The sequence below is a fragment of the Lycorma delicatula genome, chromosome 7 (genome assembly GCF_047948215.1).
Source record: "Lycorma delicatula isolate Av1 chromosome 7, ASM4794821v1, whole genome shotgun sequence".
Classification (NCBI taxonomy): domain Eukaryota; kingdom Metazoa; phylum Arthropoda; class Insecta; order Hemiptera; family Fulgoridae; genus Lycorma; species Lycorma delicatula.
The window spans coordinates 144,490,650-144,510,830 of NC_134461.1; the positions used below are offsets into that span (position 1 = coordinate 144,490,650).

The following is a 20,181-nucleotide window of genomic DNA, read 5'->3' on the forward strand; positions in this document are numbered from 1 at the left end:
TACCCATTCTAAGTTAGATGGTAAAAAATGGTAATTTTTTTATTCTCCTAATGTGTACATTGCAACTAAACTTGTGTAGTTTATATTGTGTACTCTATATTGTTCAACTAATGAACAATAAGCAAACCCCCACAATGGCTAAATGAGATGAGAATAATATGTATGACATGTAAATGAGGTCTAGTTTTGTACAGACTAAGGCTGATCATTCCCGAGACGTGTGGTTAATTGAAACCCAACCACTAAAGTACATCGGTATCCATTGTCTAGCACTCAAATCTGTATACAGCAAATAAGTTTTAATAGGCTTTATAACTCAGAACCTCCCACTTCAAAAATAGCTGTTATACAACTGATTTGCTACGAGTTAACCACTAGACCAGCCCATTGGGTTAAATGGTAATTTGAAGGAAAATTTATCACTGATAATAATATACACAGCTATCTATTGGATGAATTTATAATTATATAAGTTCTACTAATTGTTTAATGTGTTCATAATATTCAAAATTCACTTGCTCATTTATATATTAATAACACTGTACTTTATTACAAATATTTTTTCAAGAAACTGTGTTTTTGATTTACTATTACTAATTTCTAATACTTTTACATTCAGTAAATTTGAAAATGAATGTCTGTTGTATTTTATGAGATCTGCCTAGTTTGATTTATGTTTATTACATTTAAATGCTTGTAAGTGTTCCTTACATTTTTTTAAGTGTTCTATTCATCATACCTGTATAGAATTTATTACAATTCTTACATGTGGTATTCTGCCTGTTGGCAAGTCCCTGGCACTACTGTTGTCTCCATCTATTTCTGTCCCAAGCTTTTCTTTTTGCCTCATCATAACCTTTTATGTCATTTATTAACTTCAGCCTCTCCTTCCTTTTATTTTTTCACCTTCATTGAAACTCAACCACCTTGAAGTTTCTTGAAGGCTCTGTTCAACAATAGAGCCTTAAGGAAATGTATTTATTATTCCTTTTCCTGTAATTATATGCTCAATCCAGTTTCCTTTCCTCCTTCAGATAGTCACCAATATTGTTTTATTTTCATTTCTTCTTTTTAATATTTCTACGTTACTTATTCTGACTCATTTTATCTTCTCCATTCTCCTCCACACCCAGATCTCAAAAGCCTCATTCCTATCTTTTTCCTTTTCCCCCAGTGTCCATGTTTCACAACTGTATAAAAGTATACTCTAAACATAGCACTTTACCAATCTCTTCCTCAGGTTCAGATCCAAGTTGTTGAAGTTTTTTTCTAAGGAAAAAAAGGCTCCTTTGCCATTAGAATTCTCATCTCAATCTCTTTACTCTTCCCATTTTCAGTTAGTACTGTCCTGAAATACTTGAACAAGTAAAAAGATATATCTCAGTCTTCTGCTGTTACAACATCCGTAACTTCCCTCTCATTCACCTTTATAACTTTTGTTTTCCTCACATTTATTTTCATCCCATATTCCTTCATCCCTATTCCTAATGCTTTTATCATTCCTTGTAGTATCAGAGTATCTTTAGCTACAATCAGCAAAACTGACAATTTATATTTCTTCCATCTATGCTTGTTATTCATGTCTTTAATAGCTTGTACAACTTCAGATCTAAAAAATTGGTGGGCCTTTCTTCTCTTCTATAAACTTTTCTCCCACCTCAGCTTCCATTTCCTTCTCCTCTACATGCAGGTCCTATATATGAATGACATCATTTCTTTATCTCATCTTCTTTATAAATGCTTTTACCATCATCTTTCTTCTCAATTTCTAACATTTTATAAGTAGGATTCTTCTATCCCACGTGACATTTTTTATCTTCTTATGCAACATGTCGTACTTCCTTTCTTTTCTAAATCTTCTATGTCTTTACATTCTTCTTTTAGCTAACTTTCCCTAACTTTATTGTTTCTTTCTTTAATTCGTTATGCAATCTTCAATAGACTGGTCTGTTGTACTTTTTCCTTATTTTTATATTTTCTTCTTTCTTCCATTTTTCATATTATTTCTTGTTAGCCAAGATTACATTGCCTAGGATCCTTCATAGAAACCAATTCCTTTCACTGCAGCTTCCTTTCCAATAATGTGCATCCAAGAAATGCACTTTCTAAAAGATATGGTAGTACTAGAGGCTATTTCTGTGAGAGATGCGACTGACTGTCTCACAGAGACAGCACCACAGCAGAGAAAGTGGTGGAGTTGCTATTTTCATGCAGAATGAGGTGTCGGATACCACTAGCTACCCTCATTCCTGCTGCTGCTGCTGCAAAAATCTCTGACTCCTTTAAATTGCATATCTGCAATCTGTATCTCTCACCGAACTCTGAGTTCAATTCTCTAGACATATCAAATCTCATCACACAGATTCCATTGCCATCATTAATAGTAGGAGACTTTCTTTAATGCCACCACATTTCATGGCGCTCATCTTTTTGCTCCTATCAAGGAAAAATGATTAACACAGTGAGACAAGACTTAGACTTCTGTCTACTAAATGATGGGTCATACACATTCATGTTGTTATTGTCTGGTACACTGTCCAACATCGACCTCTCCTTATGCTCACCAGTTTTACTTCCTGGTCTTAATTGGTCTACTTGTGATGACTTATGACAGTGACCACAGGCCAATTATTATATTTTTGGTGTCAAACGCAGAGTGAACAAAAGAGAATGGAGATGGATTGGTGAAAAATCTAACTGGAACGGTTATCCTTCTCCTTCACAGCCTCCTCGGTTAGCCTTTTCCTTCGGTTAGCCTTCTCATCACAGTATGACGATGGTGCTTAACTTACCTCTTTTACATCCCTGGTACTTGAGAATGCTAATAGATATATTCACAAACATCTGAAAACAATAGACATCCTTCCATTTCTTGGTGGAATGATGACTGCCAAAATGCTATTAGGAAACAGTGCAAATTAACCAACAGGCCTACAAATGAACATTTAAATTTGTACCATAAGGCTACAGCGGTTTGCCATTGGGTATTCTAGACAAAATATGTGGACATCATCTCATGCACTGCTCCTATGTCTGCTGTGTGAAAGAAGCGTTGTGCAATCACCGAAATTATTTTGTGCAGATCACTGAAAAAGTCCATTCTCGAACTCATTCATGAAGGAGAACTCCTTTCATAATCTTCTGTTGTGGCAACTACCTTAGCAGATTCTTTCTGCTTGGTGTCTCTCACTTCATCATACACTAACAAATTTCAGACGTACAAGATACAGATGGAAGTATTATTGTTAAACGCAGCTGATTTGGTCGGTACATTAAATGCTCCATTTACATTCAACAAATGTAAATTTTTAAGTGTCACACATGCTTAAAAACTTAAGTGACACCTCTCCTGGACATTCGCCTCAGTATGCATGCTCTCACACCTTATCCATTTAGAGATACAATATCTATTGCGTACTTATAGTTGTTTATTCTCTGCACAAGTTTTCCCCCCAGTCTAATCAGAAGCCACTGTCGTACCAATACTTAAACCTGGAAAAGACAAAGCATGCTCCTAAAGCTACCGCCCTATCTCCTTGACAAGCATTTTATGCAAACTGATGGAGAGAATGGTGAACTGCAGGTTTACATGGTACTTAGAAAGCCATGGCCTCTTATCTACAGAACAGTATGGTTTCTGCCAAGGAAGATTTTCCATTGACCATTTAGTATCACTGCAAGTTATTCAAAATGCTTTCCTACTCGACCAGCACCTTGTTGCTATCTTTTTTGATATCAGCAAGGTGTACAACATGGCCTGATTTCGTATTTTAAACACTCTTAAAGAATGGGCAGTCAGGGCAATAGGCTTCTATTTATTAGGAGTTTCTTAAATGACCAAACTTTCTGTGTTCGTGTAGGAGATTCTTTATCAGGTAGCATGCTTATGGGTACCTTGGAGAAAGGAGTGCCTCAAGATAGTGCATGAAGTGCCACCTTCTTCGCTATGGCCATCAACAATATTACTGAAAGTGTGCAATCCCTATTTCATGTTCTTTATCTTTTGATGATTTTCCTATATATATTATGTCCTGCTCAACAGCCACAGTAAAGAGACTACTACAGAACACTACATCTCACCTTGAAGCTTGGTCCAAAGTTACTGGCTTCACTTTTTCACCCAAGAAAACAAAATGTGTAGTCTTTTCTCACATGTGGGTCCCTTTTATACCACACATTTTTCTAAATGGAGAGCTAATTGTCTCCTGATGATGGGAGAGCTGCGCAGTCAGCTTCTAGGTGGAAGTGACGCTTGTGCAGGTATGTATGTATACTGTACTCCCATTTACATCTGAGCTGCTAGCGTTGCATTCGCCAACGTGAAACTCAGCATGTATGTGGCAACAAGATCACTAGCCCGTCACTAGCATACTTGTTGAATGCAGTGAAGCATCACTTTGGGATAGATGGGACCAACTTCTAGCATCTTACTTTGCATGTCTTAAAGGGCAACCGAATCATCCGGCTTTTAACACAGTCCTTGCAAATCCTAATTTACGAAGGTATGAAGAACATCCATGTTATACTGTACCTATGGGTGTGTTATCCGACATTTACACCTAATAAATATTGATACACCTTCTATTTTTCCAATGTATCTATGTTCATATTCTCCGTGGAGAATTAACCTTATAAATTTTTTGTTTGACCTTTTATGATATATAATAAAGAATCAAAAAGGACGAAATGATTCCGGAACCGATTTAAACTTTCTCCATACTTAAAATCTCAATTAAAAAAAATCGGTTTGCGCCTCCACGTTGGTTCGTCTGGATAACCAGTTAGAAACGTGGAGATTTCTACTGGTGAACTAAATCGGAATCACCTCTCTGGATCACATCCAGAGTTGTAACTCAGGAATTTATTCCCACCCAAGGCTGACTTGCCTTTGAAAGTCAAATATGGAAGGTCTTTTAAGAAAAAATCCACCGTCTGGTAAATACCAGAGAAGGCTGCACTCGGATCCGGTGGGCAGCTGCTTAAAAGATAACAATGAATCAGAGCGTTTGGAAACACCCAAAAACAACACAACTTCAAAATTGAGGATAAGACACAAGCAAATAAACTACATTGCCACTCACAACATTAATTCTCTAACTCAACCCGGCAAACTAAAAACTCTAACAGACATAATGGACAAACAAAATATCCTAATCGCAGGACTTCAAGAAATGAGAAACACCGATCGACAGCCGTTTGAATCTCAGGGTTACAGAATTTACAAAGGAATCCCCGGGAAACGTGTGATGAAGAATTGCCCACAGTTCGGAACAGGATTTGCAATCAATCTTAAAATAATTGACTCAGTCGTAGAATTTAAGTCTTACTCCCCCAGGATTTCAACCTTAACCCTAAAATCAGCCAATAAATTCTACACCATAATAAATGTCCATGCTCCCACCAATGACAAAAACAATCTTAAAAAAGATAGAGAAGAGATGGACAAATTCTGGGAACTTCTTGACCAAACTGCAAACAACATAAATAAGACCCACACGAAGATTTTAATAGGGGACTTTAATGCCCAACTTGGTAAAGAACGAAGATATCGTGATATTATCGGAAAATGGCCTGCCCAAAAGAAAACTAACAAGAACGGCCAAAGACTTGTCGAATTTTGCAGAAACCATAATATGATCTCAAAATCCACCTATTTTATGAGAAAACCAAACAAATTGAAGACTTGGAAACACCCAGATTGGAAAAAAGGAGAATGGCAACTGGATCATGTTTGCATGGACCGGAATTATCACAAGGAGATTTATAATGTAAAAGTCTTGAGAGGAACAGATACTGGATCGGACCATTACTTAATTAAAGTTAAAATAAAATTCACCCCGCATAAAAAGAAAAAATCCCAACCTAAAAACAAAAGAGCTTATGATCCACATAAATTAATAAACAATGCCATCTTTGAAGAAACAACAAAAAAAATCAAATTAACTAATAATTTAAAAGAACTGACATCCCAACTGAAAGAAATAGCTGAAGAACTAGCCCCTATAAACCCAAGAAAAAAACACCAATGGTGGAATGAAGAATGTGACAAAGCAGTCAAAGACCGACACCGGGCTTGGATCAACCACCAAACCCAGAAAACTGAAGAATCTAACCATGAATTCACCAAACAAAGGAAAATAACTCAGAAAATTATAAGAGGAACCAAACGACAAGCCCAAAAAAACTTGATTCAGCAAATAGAAGAAAGTTCCAAGAAAACTAATTTCCGAGACTATTATAAAATTTTTGATCAGGCTCTTCAAAGATATGAACCACCCACCCTTATGCTGAGAGGAAAAAAAGGAAATATGGCCCACACCAATAAAGAAAATGCTGAAATTTTGGCAGAAACCTTCAATAGAATCCTCAACTGTGACGACCCCCCAGAGCTTTTTGAGATTGACACTGAAACTCCAGTTAAAACTTCACCAGTAAATATCAACCCGCCAACAATTCAAGAAGTTCTCGCAGCCTTAAATGAAATAAAAAACTACAAAGCAAGCGGAGAAGACCAGCTTTTCGCAGAACTCTGGAAACACTCATCAGTTTATTCAGTCAAAACTTCCCTACATCTATGCCTCGTGAAAATATGGAACGAAGAAAAACTTCCAGAACACTGGACCACAGCCCTCATCCATCCATTACATAAAAAAGGGGATAAAACTAATCCTGAAAACTACAGAGGCATATCTCTCCTGGATTGCACATACAAAATCCTGTCGAGAATCATATACAACCGATGCAAAGACCAACTTGAACTGGAACTTGGGGAATACCAAGGGGGATTTAGGCCATGGAGAGGTTGCCCGGAGCAAATAATATCCCTAAAACTTATGATGAACTTATATAAAAGACGGAAAAAACAACTAATAATCACCTTCGTCGACTTTAAAAGGGCCTATGATTGTATACACCGACCATCCATGCTGAATATTCTGAGAAACCTGGGCCTTCACCCTAAACTCGTAAACATGATAAAATTAACTTTAACCAATACCCAGTCCAGAGTGAAATTCAGAGGTGAACTCTCTCAACCCTTCTACATAAAAACTGGATTGAGGCAAGGAGACGGCCTCTCACCACTCCTTTTTAACTGCGCCCTTGAATTTGTCATGAGAAAATGGTATGAAATAAATCCCAAAAATATAAAAATGGGTACTAAGAAAAACTCCATCACACTAAATTGCCTAGGATTTGCAGATGACCTCGCTCTTTTAGCAAATAATATTCAAGAAGCCAAAACACAAATCATGAGCCTTCAAAACCTAGCACAAAAGATAGGTCTTCATATCTCTTTCGAAAAAACTGAACTAATGGCCATAGATCCTCTGGTAATAGAGCACATTACGGTAAACAATCAGAAAATTAAAATAGTAAAACAATTTAAATATCTAGGGGAAATAATAACTTATAATTTAAATGAAAAAGTGACATGGCAAAACAGGACAAATAAAATGATTAAATCCCAAAAATTAACTTGGTCAACATATAACAAAAAATGCCTTTCTGCTAAAACAAAACTTAAACATTATAAAACTGTAGTACAGCCAGAAGTCACCTACGAAAGCGAGACCCTTTTCAAAATCACTCAGAAAAACCGAACTGAAAAAATTCTGAAAATAGAGAGGAGAATTGTCAGAACGTGTATCCATAAAAAACACCAAAAAGAAGGCCAATGGTGGATTGTGCCAAATGAGGTGGTGTATCGAGAAATAGAGCCTGTTACTGATACTATGCGGAAAAAAAGAATCTCTTTCTTCGGTCATCTCATAAGGACACCGCAAACAAGACTGTCAAGAAATATCATTGAAAAGCTCTGGTTCCAAAAGCTAGAAGTAGGATGGATCAAAGAAATTAGAGAAGATATGAAAGAATTGGGAATTTCCCTGACCGACCTACAGAATAAAACTGGAAAAATTACAAAGCTAAAAGATAAAAGCATTAGATTTAAACAAAAGACAGACAAACGACAAAATACAACGAAGAGGGTGTTTACGGATGAAGAAAAGAAAGCAAGATCTGAACGGATGAAGAAATACTGGGCAGCTCGAAAGAGTAAAATAACACGCTTTTCTCAGAAAAGATCCAACTAAAATCGACTTAAGTGGTCCCATGTTGGCCGTAAAAGCATAATAATAATAATAAAGAATCAAAACCACCTATTATCTTTTAGCAAATGTTTCTCCATATTCTCTGCAAAATAAACCCAGACACAATAGCATACACAGATGGATCAAAACAGAATGATACTGTTGGATGCGCATTTGTTGTTTGTTAACAACAGAAGCTGTATGTTTGGGCTCCCTAATATTATAAGTGTATTTACTGCTGTACCGTACGTTACCAATAAGGTTTTGAATATCATTAACCCAAAATACTGTCATATCCTTATCTGTAGTGATGCATATAGTGCACTTTAAGCTCTAGATGATTTGTACTTGATAGACATCCTATTGTCACTGAAATTTATAATGCAATTGCTGAGTTGAACTATTGCAACAAACAAGTGTGTTTTTGCTGGATCCCTAGCCACATGGGAATTCCGAACAAGGAATGTGCAGATTCTGCTGCTAAAGATGCATATAGTCAACCTGTCCTTCACCACTTGTTATTACATGTGATTTTATTAACTGTGTAAAACACAGTCTTCAAGCAAAGTGGTAAGGTGACTGGACTGGTATAGTCGATAATAAATTCCGGCACATTAAAGACAATGTGTTGCCATGGGAATCCTCACGCAGAAAACTTTGTCAGGAGAAAGTGGTCATTTGAGTTTAGGCCATACCATAACAGTCAATCACAGGAATCTAATGTCAACAGTAAATGCACCAATCTGTGTATGATGCAACAGCCACTTGACTGTGTGCCACATGCTTGTGGATTGCATATGTTGTGCAGCCTTGCGTTGTAAATTTAAATTGCCCAAGAACATACGTCAAAGCCTGGGCAATGATAAAAAGTTAGACAGAGTGTTTTTATTTCTGCGACATTAGTATTTTACATACCTTTTAATGTTGTTATAATTCTTTTTTTAATAATTGTTATAAATTTTGTTAGAACTTTATTCTTTCTGTTATCCAAGAAAGAGCCCTTTACACTCCTCTAGGACTTTGTTTTATATGTAATTTTTCAGTTAGCTGTGACAGTAGTTGTACGTTTTATTTTTTCAAATTTTAATTTTTATATATTGTTTGTTATATTTAAAATTTTTGTTTTCCGGGCAATGATAACATGAAAATGGTTTGGCCACAAAAAAAAATTGCCTTTGTGCTGACAAAAGTAAAAGTAAAAGTGGGTGAAATGCTGATTTCACCCACTTTTACTCTCCCTATGCTCTCTATATTCCATTTTTTTACCTTTATTGCAGTTTGAATTCTTTTTAATTTTATTTTCATTTCTATCATTAATAGTTAATAATCACTTCCTATGTCGGCTTCTGGAAGCCTATTTGCCTTAACAGCGTTCATGTATATATTTTCAACCAAAAAATGATCTATTAGAAAGCCAAATCCAATTGTCGGTCTTGTCCAAGTACACCTTCTTCATTTGATTCTTAAAAAACTGTATTCATAATGAACAAATCCTTCTCTTGGCAAAATTCAACCAGCCTGTTTCTTCTTTCATTTTGTGTTCCCAATCCAAACTTACCCACTGTCTTTCCATCTTCGTCTTCTCCCACCAGCTGGGCGATGAAAAAAAAAAAAAAATTCTTTCACCAGTGCATTCCAGTTCCCTATAATTATTTTACAGCAATCCTGTTCATTCTCTAATATCTCCTCAATGTTATTGTACATCTTTTTAATATCTTCATCCTTATATTCAGACAGCAGCATGTAAACTTGAAAACTGTTACTTCCTTTGGCAGCATTCCAATCCTTAAACCTATTACTCCATCATCCAGATAAATTACTTTTTGTACTTTTCTTGCTACACTATTTTTTTTTACAGCTATTTCTACTCTGTTTTTTCCTCTTTCAATGCCTGAGTAACATAGGTAATTTAAACACTTCTTAACTCTCCTTTTCCCTCCCATCTAACCTCGCTTATCCCTCCCACATCCATTTTATTTGTTTTTATTTCTCTCTTCACGTATTCCAACTTACCTGATGACAATAATGTTCTTACATTCTGTGTACCCAATCTCAATGCTTTGTCTTTTCTTTCACACTCCTTCTGCTGCTTTCACTTGAGATCCAAATGGGAAGCCAATTTACCTATGGAATATTTAACAAAAGAAGACATCACCATGGTGTCTGATTAGGAAAAAGTAATATAGTGGTATTCCATTGCTTTCTGTATCCTAATGCTGTTGACTTCCTATAGAAATTTCTTCTGCCTTTGGAGGCAATTTCTGCCCCTCATCTGCCCACCAGAAAGACTGTTGGTATTTGTAGGGGCAGAGCTCCTTATCCAGAGTGGTTTCTTTATTTGTTAGCTGCTTGTATATACCAACAATCAACTTTAATACACACACTCATTGCCCCTCTACACCGTGGGGAGGTGAATTTCAGGATTTTCCCTTTATGAAATCTAATACCTAATTAACATTTCTTAGATTCTCTAGTATTTTTAGAGAGGTCAAATCTTATAACCACAAATAATTCTACACACACCTGGTTAATCATAACTAATTTTTTGTAATTAGTTTTAGGAACTTTTTTATAAAAGTTCTGAGACATTTTAAAATTCATGGAGTTTTTTGTTGGCTGATGATTAATTCACTACAAAAAATTCAAAGCTTGTGTTTGGGAATACGAAATGGGTGAAAAAATGTCATTTCTCAACATGAATTGGACTCGGGAACTTCTGGATAAATAAAAAAAAGCTACTTGGTCGTTAAAACCAACAGTGAAGAAAACCCAAAAAAATGAATACTATAATAAAAATAACCTCTAATATGACAATACTATGTACAAAAGGAAATACATTCATAAAATAAACTAATAAGAAAATAACACATAAAAACTATTACTTTATGGGTCAGGGTGACACAAAGAGGTTAATACTATTTTCTTGTACAAAAAGTTATAAGGCCACGTCAGATCAGTTATATCTCAATACTGCCTCCTGTTATGTCAATACTCACCTCCTGTTGCTGTTGTGGTTAACAGCACACCCGGCCTGGCTATTCTGGGTTATAACAAACAATAGCTACATTCTCTACACAAACAAGGGATACATATGCCAATGGATCCAGATTCAAAAAAAGTGTTCATATGATATTTGACTGACAGGAATCAATTACTTGTATAATAGAGAACTGACCCATTCAAAATTTCTATTATGGTTACCTACATAGAAAAATGACAATATTAAATTAACAGAATTACTAATACAATCTTTTATAACCTTACCACAGCCTCTGGTGAACTTAAAAGTTCTTGTAGCTCAGCTTCTGTAATTGGTACAAGAGGTCTTGGTGGATGTACAAAGCTTCCTTCACGTTCATTTTGTTTTACTCCTTCCAAGTGTGCCAGCTGCTCAACAAAATAATAAAATTTAATACTACTTTTATATTTACTCTAGAATACAACACAAAAAAATGAATAAAAAAAATAATACATAAAACTCAGATAAATAATAAGTTTAATTACTTTTTTAAATTTATATAAGAATAGTCACTTGCTTAATAAAAGTTATTTTATTCCTCTCATATGACTGAACACCCACAAATATTTAATGGAAATTTTCCAATGATCTGCAATGACCATTTTACATCATCAGAAATACAATATTATAGAGCTGGTCTAATTAAAAGCCAAACTATTTTTAAAAACTAACAACTACTTAGAATGGTAGTGATGTAATTAAAGTAATTCTACAGTTTTATATCTATTGATGCAATCCTCGACTATAATATCATCTATTCTAGTGTTATGCGCGCACACACACACAAAAAAAAAGGTTTTACAAAAAATACATGGAATTTTTTAATTTTCCAGGCTGTATAAGTCAAATTATCACAATTTTTTTTGTGTTGATTCACTTGGCCCTAATGTATGTTTACATTGATATCCATATTGGAAGCTTAATTTTAGCTGATGAAAACATCACATGTGTTTTGATATGGTCAGCAATTTTTAATTTATGGAAAAAATGAAACAAAGAATTTGCTTTAATAATGGAACAGAGTGCAGTACTGCATTGGAAATACTGAATGTTGCTTTTGATGATTTTTCTAAAAATAAAACAAGCATTTACAAGTGGTACAAACATTTCAAAGAGGGCCTTGAAGACATTGAAGATGATGTACGCCCAGGATGTCCCAGCATATAAAAAAAACCGATGACGTCAAAAAAGTGAAGAAAATGATTATGGACAATTGCCAAATCACTATCAGAGAGTCAATAAGGTTTATACCTGCAAGCTCTACACCGTTTGTGTGAAACAATCTGAAGAAAATGCTCAGATCTGTGGTGAAACAATTCATGGCAATTGAACCATGATAATGCACCTGCTCACACTAGACTGCTTCTTTGTAAATTTTTGGCCAAAAACAACAATGTTATGATGCCTCAACCTCTGTATTTGCCCATCATGGCTGCCCCGGACTTCTTGCTAATCCCCAAGCTGAAAAGAACCATTAATGACGACGCTTTGCCAACACTGAAGAGATAAAGACAAGATCGCTAAAGGAGCTAAACGCCATACCGGAAATTGCATTCCAGAGATGCTTCGAGAATGGAAAAGTGCTGGCACAAATGTATATCTGAAAAGGAGTACTTTGAAAGTGACAAAATCAGTATTGATGAATAAATAAAAATCTTTTAAGAAAAACTAAAATTCAATGTATTTTTTTTTATCAAACCTCATATGTATGCAGATATATATATATATCATACACAATGGCCACTAATATATATATTATGTGATTTTTGCTTTGTGAAATTTGTAATTTCTTTCATGAAATGAAAAGTATTCTAAACTTTGTTCATTTGTTATTATGATTTGTATAATTTTGTTTTGACTGTTAAATATTTTATTTTCAAATTTTAAAGGATTAAATTAAATTTTTAAAAGTTTATTTTTATGTATTTAATATTAATTTTCTTATTTTTGTTTTTAACTTGATGTAAATTTGTTTGATTAACTATTATTCATCAATTCTATATTTACTTTACAGTACAGAACATTTTATTTTAGTTTTGAATAGAATTCTTTCTTTTCATTCGTTCTTTCTTACATTTAACTGGCCCCCAATAGTTCGCTAATAAGTATTGTATCCACTGCAGACCATTAAGGTTTTCATTCTTTCTCATAAGCATCTCTTTCACTTTTCCTATATTTTCTTTGAATAGTTTTCACCAGCTGGGTCTGATCATTTCGTTCTTACATCCACAATGTTTTGCTTCATTGTGTCAGTGGAAAGAAGCATTTATTTTTCAGTAAGGTTTTGAACTCATACATTTATTTACCTTAAAAACAATAAAATTGAAGAATTACAATTGCTTTTCTTTTTAATTATAAATGATGGATGTATAAATAATACATAATTTTTCTAAAATAAATTTCTTTAAGCAAATGGAAAATATTATCACATCGGAAATATTACCTCAGAATTACTGCCACTTCATTTTACATTTTAATAATTTTTACAGAAGGTTAGCTGTTTTTTCTTTTTATCATAACTGCTTTCTTTTTAGATTATTTGTATTCTTTGTTTATCTTTGCTAAACCTGGGACATTTTTTTATTTTAACATGAAAAACACATCATCCTCCATCCCAGTATTGAGCTCTGTTGGAGTAGTAGTAGTGTGGTGGAGACTAAGGGTGAGTGAGCGAGTCGCGGTCCAGATGCCGGCTCGGACAGTCCAGTGCTGTTATTAAACGTATTCTAAACGTAAACTTAAACGACATGCTGTTTCATATAGCAGTCGCGGACTCGCTGCCATGGACTGCAAACGTATATCAATCTAAAACAGATGTGTGTAAACGCAGTATTAAACTTATACTTATGTTATACTTTATGTTAAACCTTTTATACTTTATACTATGTCAAGCTCAAATAAACTGTGGAACTTAAACGAGTGAATCTTATTTCACCTGCATTTTTAAACTATTAACATGGTGAACTCGACGTGATTGATTACGAAAACCTTTTGTGAATGTGAAAACCTTTTGAGTGATTCGGCAGTCTTCAAAGTTAAACGTAAGCTTAAACTATTATTATAAACTATAAACAATTCGTAATTTATACATTCTTAATTGTGGTGATGCACTGAACTTTAGTTTGAAAACATTAAACCAATAAATGTTATCGTTATTTAAACATCATTATTGTATGGGAAATCTTAAACTGAAGGTATTTTAATTTTATATTATTTGTATGCTGATTTGTGTGGGGCTACGGATCATTCCACTGCATTCTACGTTGACTACGTACTACGATATCATCAGTTCGCACTCACTGAGGTATATCATCAGCCGACGTATGCTTCGCAAACTGCTTGAACTGCGTTTCGCTCATGATAATTTGTATCCTCTTTATACACATTCTACTGAAATTAATAGTTATGTGAAAACTTTGTTTTCTTTAGGTTAAGATGTTTTATAAGTAATTTATCGATTTCATGTTTATGCGCTATTATATTATTTTGGTGTAATGTCAATCAAAGTTGTGAATTTGTTGTATGTTGTTTTCAGTTAGACACCGATATTTTTTATTTTTGTATGTTGCCATTTCACTATTAAGTAAAGTAAACAGTTATAGGTATTTTTTATTGTTCGAATGTATTTGATGTTTTTGTTAAAGGCACAGTTTTTGCTATAAATACGCCTACAAGTTTTTAAAAGTAAAAATCATTCATTAGGTGAATTTCAGGTTATATGTATTATTGTTTGTTTGTTATATGTTTCGTTATGAACATTTGAAGTATTAAAAAATATGGTTATGTTGCATTTTTATGTTATTTAGAGTAGAGCCTACGTGTTTAACCTACGCACATTTTAATTTATGTTTATTATCAACTCATTCTTGTGCACTTACGCTTATCAGTTTCTTAATGATCTTATGTTTGTTTTGTCTAACTATAATGTCCTAATTAATATATTTTTAAGATTACATAAACCTTCAGAATTTATTAGTCATTAGTAATCTTTGTTTTATGTTATGTACAAGCATTAATTCCAAGAATTTGAATTAAGGATTTCACTTGTTAACATTTATATTTGTTTAGTATTATTCTTAAATTCTTTCATGGTTATACTTAGAATAATTATTCAATCATGCTACTGATAAAAATACTTATTTTTATTTTCACTGTTTATTTTTCCCGTATATTTGACCCAATTGGTCTTGTATCACCTATTGTAATAGCAGCAAAATTATTAATGCAAGAAATTTGGATGAACAAAGACCTCGGTTGGGATGAATCAGTTCCTGATAATATTAAACAGAAATGGAGTGCATACAGACAATCACTTATCTCATTAAATCAGTTAACAGTTGATAGAAGAGTCCTCAGTGGAAACAAGGGTCAATGATTTGAAATACATGGGTTTTCCGACGCGTCAGAGAAGGCTTTTGGTGCTTGTATATATATTCGTACGATTCAATTTCAGTTAAATTACTCTGTTCCAAATCACGAGTAGCTCCGATAAAATCAGTCTCGTTACCACGGCTAGAACTATACGGAGCGCTACTGGTTGCAGAACTGCTCCATAAAATTCGTGACTCCATTAAATTGAACATACATTCTATCACTCTTTGGACGGATTCAACGATAGTATTACATTGGCTAAATTCACCAGCAAATACATGGCAAGCATTTGTCAGCAACAGGGTGGCTCAGATACAAGAATTAACTGGTGACTGTATTTGGAAACATGTCCGCTCACAGCATAACTCTGCAGACTTAATATCAAGATCAACTACGCCAAGTATACTTATCTCTTCATCTCTTTGGTGGCATGGACCACATGGGCTATCTGAAGCTGAAGATGAATGGCCTGAAGCTCTTCAAACAATTACTATCAGTCCAGAATTAGAAGAGCGTAAAAAGACAAAAGTTGTAGCAATATTTGTACCTAGCTGTTGACTTAATGAACAGATTTCCTTCTTGGTCTAAGCTGTTACAAGTCACTGCTTTGTGTCAACAGTTTACACATAACTGCAGAAACTCTAAAACTAGAAAAACTGGTCATGTTGATGCTAACAACCTACAAAATGCAGAAATCCTTTGGATTAAACAGGTACAACAAACATTTGATGAAGACATTAAAAAAAAAGATTGGAAAGATCGTGAGTAACAAAATTAAATCATTAAATCCATTCATTGATGAAAACAATATTCTTCGAGTAGGTGGAAGATTAAAAAACACTCTAATCGATTCAAATTACAAAAATCCAATTCTTCTTCCATATGATCATACTATTACTAAACTAATATTTAATGAAACGCACATTAACACACTACACGCTGGCATTATTTGGCATTTTATTCCTCCTAAATCACCTCATTTTGGAGGTATTTGGGAAGCGGGAGTTAAAACTGTAAAAAAATCACCTTAAACGAGTGCTAGGAAACCATATCTTAAAGTATGATGAACTAGAAACTTTATTCATAAAGATCGAAGCGTGTGTAAACTCTAGACCTATGACAGCTTTATCTACTGACCCAAACGATTTAAATCCTTTGACACCCGCTCACTTCCTAATTGGACAATCTTTGACATCCTTTCCTGTTCCTGAAATGATCGATTTAAACATAACCGACTTGACTACTGGCAACGCATACAACTTCTTTACCAGATAATTGAAGTTTTCACCTTCAATGGGGGTGGCATGTTGGAGTAGTAATAGTGTGGTGGGGACTAAGGGTGAGTGAGCGAGTTGCGGTCCAGATGCCGGCTCGGACAGTCCTGTGCTGTTACTAAACATATTCTAAATGTAAATTTAAACAACATGCTGTTTCTTATAGCAGTTGCGGACTCGCTGCCGTGGACTGCAAACGTAGGTCAATCTTAAACAGATGTGTGTAAACGCAGTATTAAACTTATACTTATGTTATACTTTATGTTAAACCTTTTATACTTTATACTATGCCAAGCTCAAATAAACTGTGGAACCTAAACGAGTGAATCTTTTTTCACCTGCATTTTTAAACTATAAACAAGCTCATTGGGTGTTTGCCTCTACATCACCATATGTCTGGAAAAGTATTACTTTGACTTTATGTTGATAAAGTATTATGGATATGAAAACTTACTCTTACAGAATAAGCTGGACATGAATTTTGAGAAATATGTCTCATTTAAACTTCTTAATTGATAAAGATGCAACACTGACTTTACAAATTTACTAACTTTTACTTTTGATCCTACTAACATTATTAAACTTCTCATAAAATAATCTTACATTTTAATTTCATTTTAAAAACAATAAATCTAAAGCATCCACATAACTTTTCTTACTTCATTTTTAAAATCCTTTTTTAAGGGTTAATTTATAACAAATTTTATTTTAATTTAAACAGTATTTTGTAAACAAAATTGCTCAATCTAAAACCTACATCTTTGATTTTATTTTTATTTTTACTGGGAGTGTACTCATTTTTGAATGAATATTACATAGTTAATTTAACACAAACTTTATTAATTTTGTTTTAAAATATATTTGAACTAATGCTATTTATTTTACATTTATTTCAGCCCTTTCATTCACCCTGAATGACTATGGTGTGTGATATCCAAACATAACATTATCACTCCTTATTTTTTTTTGAAGAGGAGGGTGTAGTGATAACAGTGAACTCCGATTGCTACACGTACATAACAAACACCTCTTTTCTGCCAGAACTACAAATATTGAACTCAGATCGAGATGTGAGGCTCCGAGAAGGTAGGGCTATAGCCCACACCACTAAACATTCCATGAACATCCTATGGTGAATGTTTCCTGGTAATCTGATTTCCAGGTTTGGAGATGGACCTTGGCCTCCTCGATCTCCCAACCTCAGTAAGAGTGACTTCTTTCTGTAGGGGTATTTACAGGAGCGAGTTTACATTGAAAAAGAGTTTACATTAGTCAAACATAAAGCTATTCATAGAGAGATGCAGCAAATCAGTCAGAAAACACTGGAATGCATATGGAGCAGCTTCACCTCTCAACTTGAAAATTCCATTATGGATGATGGACATCACCTTCCAGATGCGATTTTTTCTACACAACAAAAATGGAATTCCTTCCCACACCTATTCAAATCAAAGTAATAAAGTTTGGTGTATAATTATATATGTAATGTTCATTCAAAAACGAGTACACTCCCTTGTGTCACCTACATAATACATAAACTATATTCTTTATTATTTATTTATAATTTTTGTTATCTAAATTCTGGATACCAAAATGGTGTAATTTTTATAACCATAAATTTGTGACTTTCATCTCCTCTCTTTATTATCATGTTACAGAATATACGTATACAAATAAGTTTGCATATTTCTATTAAACAACGGATGTTTATGTTAAAATATCTATTAACAAAATAACCTAGATTTTCCCCATCTGAGTTGAAACAATTTATATAACATATATTCACAACAGAAACGAATACATTATTTTGTTACTTTACTACACTATCTGCCCCATTCTTTCTTGTAGCTGCGACAGATGTAAAGCAGGTGTGTTTTATAAGAGGCATCAATCAGCGTTGTTTTCACTGAGAGTAATGAGATTTACCATGTAACTGTCCCTATCGTGAATAGAGTGAAGTTACTTACAAGTCTTAATTTCATCTACATTTCAATGAGTTTTGCAAGCTGAAATGGAACTGTACATTTGGCTCAGTAAAGAAGGGAACTAATTTACTTTCTATATACACCAGGCAAGGAATATTTGCTATTCTTAAGAATGCCTATATCACCTTTCAGGAATGGCTCACGTCAGGTCAATGATAAACATTAAGGTTATGAAATTTAATGTATAAAAATAATAATTAACTTTTTAACATATTTAAAAATTTAATGATTGAATAAAATTGTAAATTAAAAATAAGCAGAATGAATAAATAATTCTCTGAACATAAGAAAAGAATAAAGTAAAATAAAAGCATGAAAATATAATTGGTGTTTTACATGAGTATTAACTATACCAAATAAATAAATAATTTACTTATCATATAACAAAAATCTACTATAGTTGCTGCAATGAATCTTGAAGCTTAGACTACGACAGCTAGTACAATGCATGTTATCCAAACTGAAAGCATTCATTTTAGTTCATTTTATTTCGTTTTTAATTTTAGGTATTATGGATTACTTTCAAATATTTCTAATTTTGCTGTTTATACTTAATAATGAAGTATTTTGCCATAAAAAGAAATGTTACAGTATATTTTTAAATGTTACAAAAATATAGGGCTATTCTCAATAATTATTATAATTTCATTAGCAGACAAACACTAAATGATAAATTTTAACTAACATTACAATAGTCCAATTATAAACATAGTTTATAATCTATTGTGATCTTGTTTATCATAAAAGTAAACACAGACAAGCCAAGTATTATAACTCTAGAACTGAGTAACCTTTCTCAGAATTATATCAAGAAACAATGTAATTACATTGTTTGCTATGTGCTCACAGTTTTCAAATACAGCCAGGCTAATGAAAAGATAAATAATTACTCATAAGCCTACATTATTGAATAGTATAATACAATTGACTCGAAAATGTCATTGCCAAGGTACTGAAGATGACCTCCGGTAAAGCCCATAAGGGCTAGGTATGGAGGGGGTGGCGTGGCGATCAAAACCACCACATGAAGGGTGACTTCCCCTATGGGATCAGGATGTCTATGTGTTTGACAAACTTTTACAAAAAAAAAAGAAAGGAATGATGTTCTCCAACTACCTCCATACCACATAGATTTAAATCCTGTCGAGATGCTTTGGTCAGAAGTTAAAGGATAAGTAGCATAACTTTTGATACCAAAGATGTTCAAAGGCCATGTGAAAATAAAGTGGCTGACAAGAATGAAAAAATTAAGAAGCTGTATTGTGAAAAAGTCAAAGAAACAGTAGCTGAATACATGCAACAAGTACACAATATTGACAATAGTATGGAATCATTTATTTCTTTGCAAGTGAAAGTGACAGTGATGATTATGATGATGATTGTGATGACAGTAACCTCAGAAATTCTGGTATTTCTTGTGATATGGATGGCATTCACCCTTT

At 33.8% G+C, this 20,181-nt stretch overlaps 1 protein-coding gene across 2 annotated transcripts in view; it reads right to left on the reverse strand.

The window, feature by feature from the left end:
* The window catches only part of LOC142327297 (death-associated inhibitor of apoptosis 2-like), a 71,366-nt gene that overhangs the window by 19,972 nt on the left and 31,213 nt on the right, over positions 1-20,181 (reverse strand). For both annotated transcript variants that reach the window (XM_075370207.1, XM_075370206.1), the window contains one exon: positions 11,355-11,477. In XM_075370207.1, the coding sequence (XP_075226322.1) occupies positions 11,355-11,477 (123 nt within the window). The remainder of the gene's footprint in view (positions 1-11,354; positions 11,478-20,181) is intronic.